The 12,204-nt window shown below is 37.5% G+C and overlaps 2 protein-coding genes across 2 annotated transcripts; both read left to right on the top strand.

The window, feature by feature from the left end:
- Window positions 1-1,516: 1,516 nt before the first annotated feature.
- Window positions 1,517-7,114, top strand: LOC122093544 (auxin-responsive protein IAA9-like). The gene is made up of 6 exons (XM_042663896.1): window positions 1,517-1,751; window positions 2,503-3,265; window positions 3,355-3,581; window positions 3,733-3,874; window positions 6,361-6,422; window positions 6,739-7,114. The coding sequence occupies exons 2-6, from the start codon at window positions 2,547-2,549 to the stop codon at window positions 6,774-6,776; spliced, it is 1,188 nt and encodes a 395-aa protein (XP_042519830.1). The 5' UTR covers window positions 1,517-1,751; window positions 2,503-2,546; the 3' UTR covers window positions 6,777-7,114.
- A 3,143-nt stretch (window positions 7,115-10,257) lies between these two features.
- Window positions 10,258-11,031, top strand: LOC122093545. Its single transcript, XM_042663897.1, has one exon. The coding sequence runs from the start codon at window positions 10,471-10,473 to the stop codon at window positions 10,969-10,971; it is 501 nt and encodes a 166-aa protein (XP_042519831.1). The 5' UTR covers window positions 10,258-10,470; the 3' UTR covers window positions 10,972-11,031.
- The last annotated feature ends 1,173 nt before the right edge of the window (window positions 11,032-12,204 follow it).

Below are 12,204 nucleotides of genomic sequence, written 5' to 3'. Positions count from 1 at the left end.
TCGGTCCCTCCATCTCTTCCCCTTTCCTCTTTTACCCTCGTTTTTCTCATCATAAATTCATAATGTCGAAAATGTCTTTCCATTTCATAAATTTGGGGAGGGTTCTCTTCGACGCCCACGTGCCGTTTTAAGCGTTGGAGGGTATTATTGGAAAACTTGTCTTATAAGGGTATGTTACGGCCTTAACTTGAGGCCTAAAAACCACAACCTATGCCCAATTTTGATTGGCTAGACCCTATTTTGTTATTCAAGGTCGAACTAACGTCGATTATAATATTCTCAATAATTATCTTAATTCATATTAGAATTATCCTTATCTCATATCAATTCATCCGATTATTTAAAAAAAAAAAAAAAAACACAAAAATCTATTTGCCTCATGTTTATAGGGCTTAACTCAATACCTCAACTTTGGGCAGGCTTGGCTTGATTTGTTTGGGCTCAAGGCTAACCTATAAGATGGTTCAAGCTCACAGAGCCAAACTTGCACCTTACCTTTGCCACTTGCTTAGAAAACCCTCTACCTTATTTTATAGTTGAATTGGTTAGATTTACTTATACATGCACACCTAACATGCTAAAAGACTGGAGTTAAGGTTTCAAAAATTGAAATTGATCAAGCTTGATGATTATAACAAATTATTGATTGATTTCAATTGAATTGGAGTCAAAATTGGTTGAACCTGATATAAATCATAATTTTGAATTTAATAATCTTATTTCAGGTGAAAAAGAAGGGTGGTTCCACCCAAGGGGGTAGCGCAGTTGATGAGCAACGAATTTGGTACAAGTCGTAAACTTTGACGTCTTAAGTTTAACTCCCACCAGACATACTTTGGGCCACTCACACGGGGTTTTTAGTGCTTTTTATTGCTTTCAGTGAAAGTTGAATGGTTCTCATTCAGCTCTAGTATGACCCTGTTCATGTGGCTGTTGGGTCAGCATGGGCCAACGGGATTAATCAAGCCGAAGGGCTGGATACCCGTGGCTAACCAAAACCGAAAAAAAAAAAAAATGAGAGAAAGGGTGGATATTTTTTTTCATATGAAAATAAAAACGAAAGATGAATGACGCCCTCATATATTGTTTCTACTTCAATTTCTCAAGCCGTTTGGTATGAACTTTACAACCCATTTAAAAGAAATGAAAATCTTGAAATGGCTTCACAGTTTCTCTCCCACTCTCTCTTGATTACAGATGGACAAAACAACAGTGCCATTGGATTATATTTCATAGTCCAAATTGTCAAATTAAAAAAAAGAAATTATTTTAAGAAATCAACCTCAAAATAGAAATATATATATATCTAACAGAAGAAGCATTGGGTATATCGTCCAATATATAATTAAACATAGAGACAAAAACCAGAAACTTTCTTTTACGACTTTACCCTTTTACACACACGGTTGGGATTTGGGAATTAAAAAAGGGTAAAGAAGAAAAGCCATTGGAGAAACAGCCGGACAGGATCAACGGTTGTGGATCGTCTTCGTTGCCTCTCATACAGAATTTCTCGCGAGAAAATCAAAAGCCAGAGCTCCCCTATTTCTTTTCCACCTTTCAATTTCCTGCTCTGCTTTGAGTTTCACAGCGAACGGTCTATGTTTTTGTTGCTTTCTTTCTGATTTCTCTGCTAAAATGGAAGGGACTTAGCTCTGCTTCTGCTTTTCTTGCTCTCTCTTTCGTTACAGCTTCGACTTGGAGTGTTAATCGTTCTCCTTTTCAGTGATCGGTCCGTGTAATTTGTGCAGGCAAGTTCTTTCACTCTTCCAGTCTCTCAATTCTGTTTCTCAGAAGCTCTTTCAAGCTTAACTTTTGTTTCGTTCGAGATCTAACACTCCACTGGCTTGTTCCTGCTGTGTACGCAACATTTGTCTTTCTTGGAAGCTACTTGATTTCTTTGGAAATATTTGGTTCTGGATTTTGGGTTTTTCATTTTTGCTATGGATTTTACTTTTTGTTTTTTATTTTATTATTTCCCTTTCCATCTCGACTGCAAGTTACTAGCTGAAGTAGCTAGTAGTGTTTCTTCATCTTTTGCTGCTTCCATTTTCTAGTTGAGGTTGTGTCACTGTGATTAGTACAGTTTTGGAGGTCGAGTCACTAGTCTGAGCACTCTTCTTCCCAAGCATCATCAGATTATTTAGTTGCATGAAATTATTAAAAAGAAATGGATTGCAAAACTGAAAAATATAAGCTTTGTTTAGATTTCTTTTTTTTTTTAATTTATCTTTGGTTTTGGATTTCTTGTTTGGTTTTGCTTCTGTTCGTGGAAGAAGGGGGGGTGGGATTTTCTAAATCAAAGGGTGCTTTCATGAATAGAGATGGAGGAGGAGAGTTTCAGCAGATGGGTCTTCCTTCAGCAACACAAAATATTTATTCTATACAATGGGTTCTCTTCTACTTCTGTGGGAATAAACATTTGGTTTTGGGGACTCTAGAGCGCTAGAGGTGCTTAGCTTGCTTTGCATTTCTCACTGAGAGAACTTGATTTAATTGCAGGTAGGTCCGGTAGAAAAGCTTTTCCTTCTGGAAACACCAACCTAATGTCTCCACCGTTGCTTGGCGTGGTGGAAGGGCAGCAGAATGTCTCTCTGGAGGGTTCGTCGGCCTCTGCTGATGGTAGCTGCCTGAATAACTCTGAATTAAAAGAGCGTAACTACATGGGGTTATCTGATTGTTCTTCAGTGGACAGCTCCGCTGTCTCTAGCTTGTCTGAAGGAAAAAATAGCAGCCTGAACCTGAAAGCAACAGAGCTAAGGCTTGGGCTTCCTGGATCCCCATCTCCCCCAAGGGATCCAGAGCTTTTCTTGCTGAGTTCCAGAAAACAAGATGAGAAGCCCTTGATTCCTTTACTTCATTCAAAGGATAGTATTCACTCTTCATCACAAAAGACTGCTGTTTTAGGAAACAAGAGATGGTTCTCTGATACCATGGATGATTCTTCTGAAGTGAAAAGTGCTGCATTTACTGAAGGGAAGAATTGGATGTTTCCAGCTGCTGGCTCTGTGTCAGAAACTGCCCAATCTGCACTTCAAGCAAAAGTTTCTGTTAACTCGGGTGTTAATGTTATGCTATCACCTAAACCTTCCCTGAACTCGGGGATGAAATCTGTTTCTGTCAAGGAGCATCCTGGAGCTCAGCCAGCTATGTTGAAAGAAGCTGCTCCTGCTAAGGTATTACAAGAGAAGCCCTGCGCTGCCAATGATAACAACCATACCCCTAGTGGTGCTGCTAATAACAATAGCAGTCGCTCTGCTTCCAAGTAAGTAAATATTGCTTCAAAGAGGGCTCTGATGAAATGGTTTTTGGTTTAACTGTGTGAATTGGACACTGATCTTCTATTGATGGTAGGGCTCAAGTAGTGGGTTGGCCGCCGATTAGATCATTTAGGAAGAACACTTTGGCGACAACTTCCAAGAACAATGATGAAGTCGATGGGAAACCAGGCCCTGGTGCACTTTTCGTCAAGGTCAGCATGGACGGTGCTCCTTATTTGAGGAAGGTAGACCTCAGAACATACTTTGCATATCAGGAGCTCTCTGCTGCACTTGAGAAGATGTTCAGTTGTTTTACTATAGGTGAACTATTTTATGGTCCCAATTTGTAAATCTAATCCAGAAAACTGTTCCTTTCTTCCTATGTAGATTTTTGATAAGTTTGAGGTTGCAGTTAATGGAAAACACCAATATTAACATGGATCCAGTTATTGCTGTTTGCATATGATTTCAGGCCAGTGTGGATCGCATGGAGCTCCAGGGAGAGATGTACTGAGTGAGAGTAAGCTGAAGGATCTTCTACATGGATCAGAATATGTTCTTACTTATGAGGACAAGGATGGTGACTGGATGCTGGTGGGGGATGTCCCATGGGAGTAAGCCCTGTTACATTCTATCTATTTTGTCCGCCTTGAAATTTGTCTTATGCTGTTCTGTATAGTCTATATGGTCCACCAGGTAAATATCAGAAAAAAAAATGTTCGGTTTCTGCCTCCATGAACATGAAGGCTTTAAGTCTTACTGCTACTGTGATTTTTAGGCTGTCTTAATTGTCAGTTTGTGACATGTTCAATGCATGCAAGTGAGAGATTCTAGTTGCTGAAGGTACAAAATTCATTGTTTGTGTGCTATAAAATGCACCATTAGTATTGAAGGTGTTATTAGTGAAACTAGATTTTAACTTTTCATAACATAATACTTATATGATGCAAAGCAAATCTTGGATGGCCATAAAACATTGTGCTGAGTTCCAATAAAGGAAACTAGTTGAATGATAAGGATATGTTCATGTATATCATGAGAATGGCATCTTGAGACAGTAAAATCTAATGACCTATTGTAAGTCGAACATAATATGACAAAAATATTAAAAAGTAAGTGGAAGTTTTTTTTTTTTTTTTACCAGTTTGATTCAAGAAAAAGAACAAAGAAGAGGGGAAAGAGGGTCAAATTAAAACAGTGATAATAAAGTTCATTCACAGTAATGGAGAAATACAGTAATCGTATGCTATTAATATGGACAAACTGACAATGAATTCCTAACGAAAGACAGTATCAAGGATGGGAAGTTATCATCAAGACTTATCTTGGCCAAGAATTAAATTTCTCACAAGCCATTGAGAGTTATGATGTACTTTGCATGGTCTGGTCTAATACTTTTTGGGCTCAAAGGTAGTTTATAAACCATTGTTGTCAAAATGCGATGGGAGAGAGATTGGGGAAAGGGAATTTTTTGAGTTTGAGTCAGGCTAGGGCTCAATAATTGAATTTGAGAATGATATGATGAAAGAATGAATTATGCCCATGGTGAAAGGTTCAAGATGCTAATCTTTTGGGTGCAGAAAAGAAAGGAGAATAAAAAGGAAAAGAAAGAAACTTTAAATTTGTTGGTGTATATATTCTTGTAGCAATCTTTGAACTTTTGTAGTTGCAACCTCATAGCCCTTGTTTACTAGCAAGTGTTGATTCATTTAAACATATAATAGAAGAGAAATTTCTGCATGAAATGTAAGGATCCTGTACCAATATGTTTGTTTTCTGGATGCATGTTTCTGACACTGCACCCCATAAGTCTTCTCTGATTGCTAGCTATAACTGCCATGCGACATTTTGGTCAACAGCGAATACAGTGGGTATGTTTTGCATCATAATCTAATAAGTGGCTGTGAATTGGTTGGAAAAGCCAACTCTTTCTAGGATTATTTGAAAAATGGGATTGTTGAAAATATAAGGAGAAAAAAATTTATGGTGGGTTATATATATGGTTGAGGTGGTTCACTAAATTTGTCATGTGGCTTGTCATGGAGAAAACGATCTACTCTATGGTCAGTTATCAAATCATCATTCCATGTGGCAGTAAATATAACTAAAGTGCTCAAAAACTTGTCCATATTTTATTACCAAAACTTATGGCAAAATTTTTCTTACTAGGTTGCATGCCTATATACCAATAATCAATTCCTGCACGCCTACCAACTTTCAGTCATGTGGACTGATTATTTAGCTGGATGATTGTTGGGTTGTTTTGGGACCTCCCTGATAGGCCACTTGTCAAATTTGGTGGTCCATCTCAGCCATATGGCTTACCATGTATAAGTGTTTACCTATGTTCTTGCAACATCAAATTCAATAATTTCCTTCGATGTAATGGCATATTTTTTCAACCTCAAATTCAATCATTCCCCTTTATGTAATGGCATATCTTCCCATGTCTGCACATGCATACCCTTGGTAATGACACATGGGGATGTCAGATTGGTTTGAATTTTTAACCATATATAGATGATGATGTAGAAAACATATCCACCATATTTGGGCCCCAACTTAACTGCCACGTGGCAGGTATTAAGGGTTTGTAAGTGCTTTGTCTCCTTCATAAATCAAAATTAGTTGATATTTTGGTTGTAGAAGCTGACAGAACCCCAAAGAGGACATTTTCTTGCTTCTTTATATGAAGAGAATAAAATACAACTGGGAGGAAAACATAGGGTTGTTTGGAACTCTTAAAAAATTTTGCCTTCTTGTGCAGTGCATTTTACATATGAACGAAAATACACCTAGTAAATTTCTCTCTTTCTCTCCCCTTTTTGAGAAAAAGAATGTACCTTTATTCTGGTGGCAATTGGATGAAGATGACCAAGTCCAGAAGTATAACCCAATAATTTGGTTTGCACAGCAGCTGGAAATTTTATTTCCTAGCACTGGAGGTATGTTTCATGGATTACAGTATTATTGCAAAGCCAACAGTGGAGAGAACAAGTTCAAATTGTAATAGCATAATGGATAAGTGAATGTATCATTTGCGTCAACCAACCTACATTATGGGTAATATTGCTAACTTTTATTTTTGGACTCATGGCAGGATGTTTATTGATTCGTGCAAAAGGTTGAGGATAATGAAGAGCTCTGATGCAATTGGCTTAGGTGTGCATATTTTCCATTTATCCTCCATTTTCTTTTGAGAGGTAGTCATCCTAAGAACATATTGTTTGTGTAGAGGAATAATTACAACAAAATGAGAATAAGTTGTCAAATCAGCCTGTCATATGCATGGCACAAGTGGTGGAATACACTCTTTTATTCCTGAAAAATAACAAGAAATATGAAAACAAATGTGTACTAGAACACATAAAATTTTAGTCATTCAGTGCGATGTACTGCTGTAAGGAAGCAGCTTTCTGTTGGTAGATTTTGCTGTCATGAAATGGCATTTAATCTCTGTTTTGTTTGGTGGCTGCAGCTCCAAGGGCAATGGAGAAATGCCGGAACAGAAACTAGGTACCATCTTGGCTGCTTTCCTGCCAGCAATCCATTGGAGCGGCTAGCTGGAGCAAATGGAGAAGAGGCTGTGATTGAAAAGAGGGAATGGTGTGGCTGGATAGCAGATCTGTGTTCAAATGCTCTAGTCTTATGTAGTTTGCTTTCCTGGTAATTCATGTTGCTTTCAATTGTCTCGAGTCCATTATAATTATAAAACCAAGGATTGTATTTGGTGAGTTAATGTTTCCCACGGGAACATTCTAGCATAGAAAGTGGTTTATGGTGGAAGTGTTTGGTACTGTTATTTGAACTAAACAGTCTCCAAGTAATCTATTGACTGAGTGGACTTCTCTCTACCAATGATCTTTCATTTTATCCTCCGTATGGAAGATTTTACCACTATCATCAGAGCATTGGTTTGACCTTGTAAAACTATATAGTGTTGGTCTGTGAATACATTATGCTCCACTTCCTATCGAGGTAGGAGGGTCAAGACCTCTACTGCTTGAGGAGAGGTAGGAAGCAGGGCGAGAGGCTACTCTCTGGAGCAGTATAGAATCTCTTATTACCTAGCCAAAGTCTCATCTCTGAAATCTGAAATAAAAGATCTCTAGTCACGCATTGAATATGGTATCTTAAGCTAAAAGCTGTCAATTGGTTATAGTTAATACATTTTGATCCGACCAACGCCTTTTTTTTTTTTCTGTTACGTTCAATTAATATTTCAGACATTAAACAGAAAGGAGGCAGAGATGCAATATCAACATTGGGAGTATTGTCTCTTATATTAGAACAAACACCAAAGAAAACTAAGAAAACAAATTGATCCGTGTAAGACAGAGATTTAATGAGGTTCTTAGTATGTTACACCATCAGGCTAAGAAGAAGATGGAGTATACTAAGACAGTAAGGAACAGGGTTGGAGGTAAAATCCACATCAAAAGTGTTGATCATCAAAACCTATTCAGAATCATAGTATGCTTTCACTATGAACAGCCAGCGCATACATTCTTCTATATTCTCCACATCAAGTACTCAGGGGTTTCAGGTAGCCATTAGTGCTAGTCCAGGCAATAATGCAACTTCCTATTGAGGGAGTGTCCTTTGACCTGAGGGCACCATTAATTAGTAGTCTATGTAGATGAACTTAGAAGAGGGGGGGTCCTTACTGGGTGTGTTTTGCAACTTTTTCCATGAATTTTTCCTAGTGCTTCATGATATTTTCCGACCTTGAAACTTCATTAGAACCATTTAACCTTGTTGTGTACCATTCACCACCATTCTTGTATATATAAGCTTTCTTCTTTCAATTGGCAATCTATTCAATTACAAAAGCTCAACAACCATCTGTTCAGGAGAAATTTATTCATCTTCGTAAGCGATCTAATTACCAGATCACTCGCAGTTTTTCTTACTTGTTCAAACCAGAATCATTGTATTTGGATTTTTAGAAACAAGTATTCTTGCTTTGCTCTGATGAAATTCTCATTTTGGTAAAGCTACACAGGATGGATGAAATCATTAATATGATCTTTAGGTTTGAAACATCAAATTCCTTGAACCTTTGTCTAATAAAATTTTGTGCTTTCTCCCATCATTAATTTCAGAATACAATACCATCCTGTTCATGATAAAGAAACCATTTTGCTGTGAACTAAATGCCATAAATGCAAAATGCATCCTTGCTTTTCCTTTTAATGATTCCATGATCTCATCAACAATTTTGACTCTGATGTCTAAATCAGTTTGGGTTATATTCAGGATTTGTACATCATCAAATCCTTTACTCATTACAGGAAGATTTTCCGATACTTTCTGTCTAAAGTGGTAACCCAGTAATTGAAGCAATGATACTGCATTTGAAGTTTGAACCTCTATAACGTTATATTTGAAGCTGCATTACATGTTTCCTCCTGGGTGCCTTACCACATTATTCCAGTTGGTTCCATTACTGGCTCTTTTTAGTTGCTTGATTTGATGAGTCACTTTTAATATAAATCTGATGATTACACCTTTTCTTTTCTTTTCTTTAATACTAATCTCTCCTCCCCCTCCTAACCTCTCTTAGATTGTACTGATAGTCCTTTTGTTTTTTTATTGGTTGTTGCCCTCATTAGTAGTGTTAGTGGATGATATATCTTGGAATCATGATATTCAAGTTTTATCTACTCATTACTCATTAGTACAATGTGGAAACATAGATTACCTAACTTTATCACTTTGGTTTATTCTAATATGATATGCTGAAATGTTTACTTGAATTCAATCATTTATCATTGTGTGGTGTTTTTTTACCTTTGTCTCTGTCTGAGGAATCAAATTGCTTCCTAACCTTATCCTATATTCCAATTTGTTAAACACTCAAAAACCTTTCTAAATCAGTAGACTTTGTTGAAAACTTGCATCAATTTGGTTTGCTTTTTTTCAGCTTAGTGCGCCTTTTTGATAATCGTTGACAGAGGCAGACACACTTTAGTGGTTTTTACTGAATAATATCCATAAAGAAGGATGTTCTTCCTCTTCTAATTATTCCTTGTGGGTTGCTCTAATCTCTAGGATAAGTGAGAAGAATCTATTGACTCTGAACCCCTTTTGTTTCATTAGGATATTAAGCAGCTCTCTATCCAGTACATTGCAGCTTATTTGTACTATGCTAGTCCTTTGTTTTGTTAATTCTCATTATTTAGTTGTTGTCAATGGATTGATGTCACTCTCACCTGGATTAGTGCTAGATTACTTTATATTTTGTACCCTCAAGTCTTTCAAAAATCAAAAGCTAGCCTAGTAGTAGCCCTAATTATGGTGATTTGTATATATTTTGTTCATTTGTGTTCAAATTCAAACTACAAAAAATGGTGGAAAGAAGTTGATAGTTGAGATCATTGAAGCTGATTTTCTTTCTGGATGAGTTTTATCCCAAAAAAAAAAAAAAAAAAAATGTTTTTTTTGGCTCAGCCTCTGTTTTGATCTGGATCTTTCTTCTTCTACACACACACAAAAAAAAAAAAAAAAAAAAAGGTGCATACCTAGTGCACGAGCCTTGCACATGTGAGATGTCAGGGCGAGAATTACGCAGCCTTACCCTGAGAATGTTGAAAGACTATTTCAACCACTTGATCATCAAGTCGTAACATTCATACCTTACCTTACCGTTGGACTAAGGGCACCCCTTAAATAAAGAAAAAATCCACTTTTGTCACCAAGAGAGTTCCAGTCCTAGTCTAGGGTGTTCTCATAAATCATTCCGATGATGCAATAACATTTGATTGGTTGGACCAGCATATTTGACTTTAAAAACCCAAATTCAGGTGAAAGTTGAACCGACCCAACTGGTTTTTTTGGTTTAATATAAGGGTTGGTGATTGTCTAATCACATCCGGCTGGGCCGATTCCGATCTAATTCTCGGTCCCTAATCGAATATTCTGATCTTATGATTCAGGACTTTGGAGGTGTGTTTCAGTAATTTGATTGAGGAAACAAGGGTGTTTTCGTAAATTGAGTGGAAAGTCCTAGGGCATGGTTGGATAATGGAATCTCGTCACAGAACAAGAAACTCTAGAGAAGAGACTGGAAGGGCAGAGGAAAATATTCATCCCTGATCTCACCCGCCTTCTTGCTTGGTCGGAAGATCGAAGAACCTCTTCAGAGCAAGGAAGACCTGATCGATTCTTTATCACTCGAAGTTCGTCAAACTCGAATACACCAACTCCGATGGACTTCAAAGCTCTGTTCTTTTCGCCCCAAATCCTCCCACAACCTCACAAATTACCAGTCCCGTTCTTCCCTTTTCCTTCAATAAAGCTTCTCAATGAGAATTTTAAAAGGGGGAAGATCGTGATTCCCAGGGCCAAAGGCATCGGTGATGCTGAGCTCGCCGCAGAATTAGCAGAAGGGATAACCAGGAGAAACAACCAATCCGTACGGAGGAAGGAGGCTATGAAGAAGAGTAGACAACTCTTATTTGAAGAATTGTGTGGTTACCTTCAATTGACGACGGAGGAGGTTGAGAAGAGGTGGCGAAAGGTCGACGAGGAAGAGAAGATGTCCCTGGTGCGAGGTTTTGTCTCTGAGTGGGGTACTGCTTTCCATCCCTTGTCGTCAAAGTCTGTTATGGAATTAGTGGAAGAACACTTGGCCGAAGAAGAGAACCCCACCCCCATTTCTAACCCTTCTCTCATCTTCCCTGGTTTGAGAAAGATAATGGGTTTCTAACCAGAGACTCAAACACTCTTGTTCATGTTTAAATCTAACATTTTTCCTTCCTATTTCTTAGATTTGTTGGTGAATTTTAATTTTTTCTTTTTCCCTTAAAAATTATAGATTTTCCTTCAAATTCCAATGATGTGGATGGAAACGTCCTTTCAATTTTTGGATATTATGTGATTTCAGATGAGATGATCGACTTGGATAGGAAAGACTTGAAAAGGCTTTACTATGGTGGAGCCTAATAATAGTTATTTTTCTTAGAGATAAGAGGGAGGGCTAGAAGCCTCGGATTACTCCGTATAGTTGGAATGCCTATTTAAAAAGCATGGATTTAGATATTGGTAATGTATCCGTTATACCAATACGTATCTATACAATATCAATACGTACCATATGGTTCAAATTTCAAATGTGTAGCTTATATGGGTTTATCTGCACACAAGAAGTCGAGAGATGGAACAAAAGAGATGATTGAAAGTGGACTTTTTGATACCTAAGTTAGATTACGGGTAAATAATAGTATGAATTCAGAAATATTAGGGTAATGGATTTAGAGTGTGAAGAAATTGATCTTTTCTTGAGTGTTTTCTACTACAAAAAAAAATGACTAGTCTTTGAAACTGTTAATAGAGTGATCTACGGCGACGTCAAAGTGGATTTGATTTCTTGCCATGTGTTCTTGTTAATTGGTTGGATTATTCTTTGCATATCAAAAGGTATGGTCCAAAAATCAATGTTATCAATATGTTCAACATCAATATCAACATCGGTATCGACAAACACTGATACAGTCACCAATATGATATACTCAAATCTTATTGAAAAGTCAACTTCAAGTCTTTAACCCCATCACCCACATGCAAAGCACATGAGTAACCCTAATTGGGAATTTGAATGCTCCGACTCTCTTTTCTTTTTTTTTTGAGGGGTGAGGTGTAGCCTTAGACTCACTTACTAACTTAAGTAATCTTTTCTATCACATAAATATGCGAGTCCACATTCTTTGCAACGAGCGATGAGGTACAGTGAACATCGAATGACTAAGAGCATTTGAACACGTGCCTCAAGAGACTCTCAGCCATCCGATGCTCACTGCATCATTGCAGTGGTTGCAAACAATTTTCCCTTTAAACTTTCGATCGAAGGATAACAATTTAAAGGAGCTCCTCATGGTTTCCTCTTTCTTTTTTTTTCTCTTTCTTTTTTTCCCCCCTTAGAGAGCTCCACAAGTTGAGTAAT

This window comes from Macadamia integrifolia, chromosome 11, assembly GCF_013358625.1.
Source record: "Macadamia integrifolia cultivar HAES 741 chromosome 11, SCU_Mint_v3, whole genome shotgun sequence".
Classification (NCBI taxonomy): Eukaryota; Viridiplantae; Streptophyta; class Magnoliopsida; order Proteales; family Proteaceae; genus Macadamia; species Macadamia integrifolia.
Note: the sequence above shows the minus strand (reverse complement) of the source record. Positions and strands in the feature narration are given on the sequence as shown.

Excerpts from the sequence above, each read along its gene's own strand:
- LOC122093544 (XM_042663896.1), top strand. The coding sequence starts at position 2,547 with ATGTCTCCACCGTTGCTTGGCGTGGTGGAAGGGCAGCAGAATGTCTCT. Across the intron at positions 3,266-3,354 it reads AGCAGTCGCTCTGCTTCCAA|GGCTCAAGTAGTGGGTTGGC; the intron begins GTAAGTAAATAT and ends TATTGATGGTAG. Across the intron at positions 3,875-6,360 it reads GTGGGGGATGTCCCATGGGA|GATGTTTATTGATTCGTGCA; the intron begins GTAAGCCCTGTT and ends GACTCATGGCAG.
- LOC122093545 (XM_042663897.1), top strand. The coding sequence starts at position 10,471 with ATGGACTTCAAAGCTCTGTTCTTTTCGCCCCAAATCCTCCCACAACCT.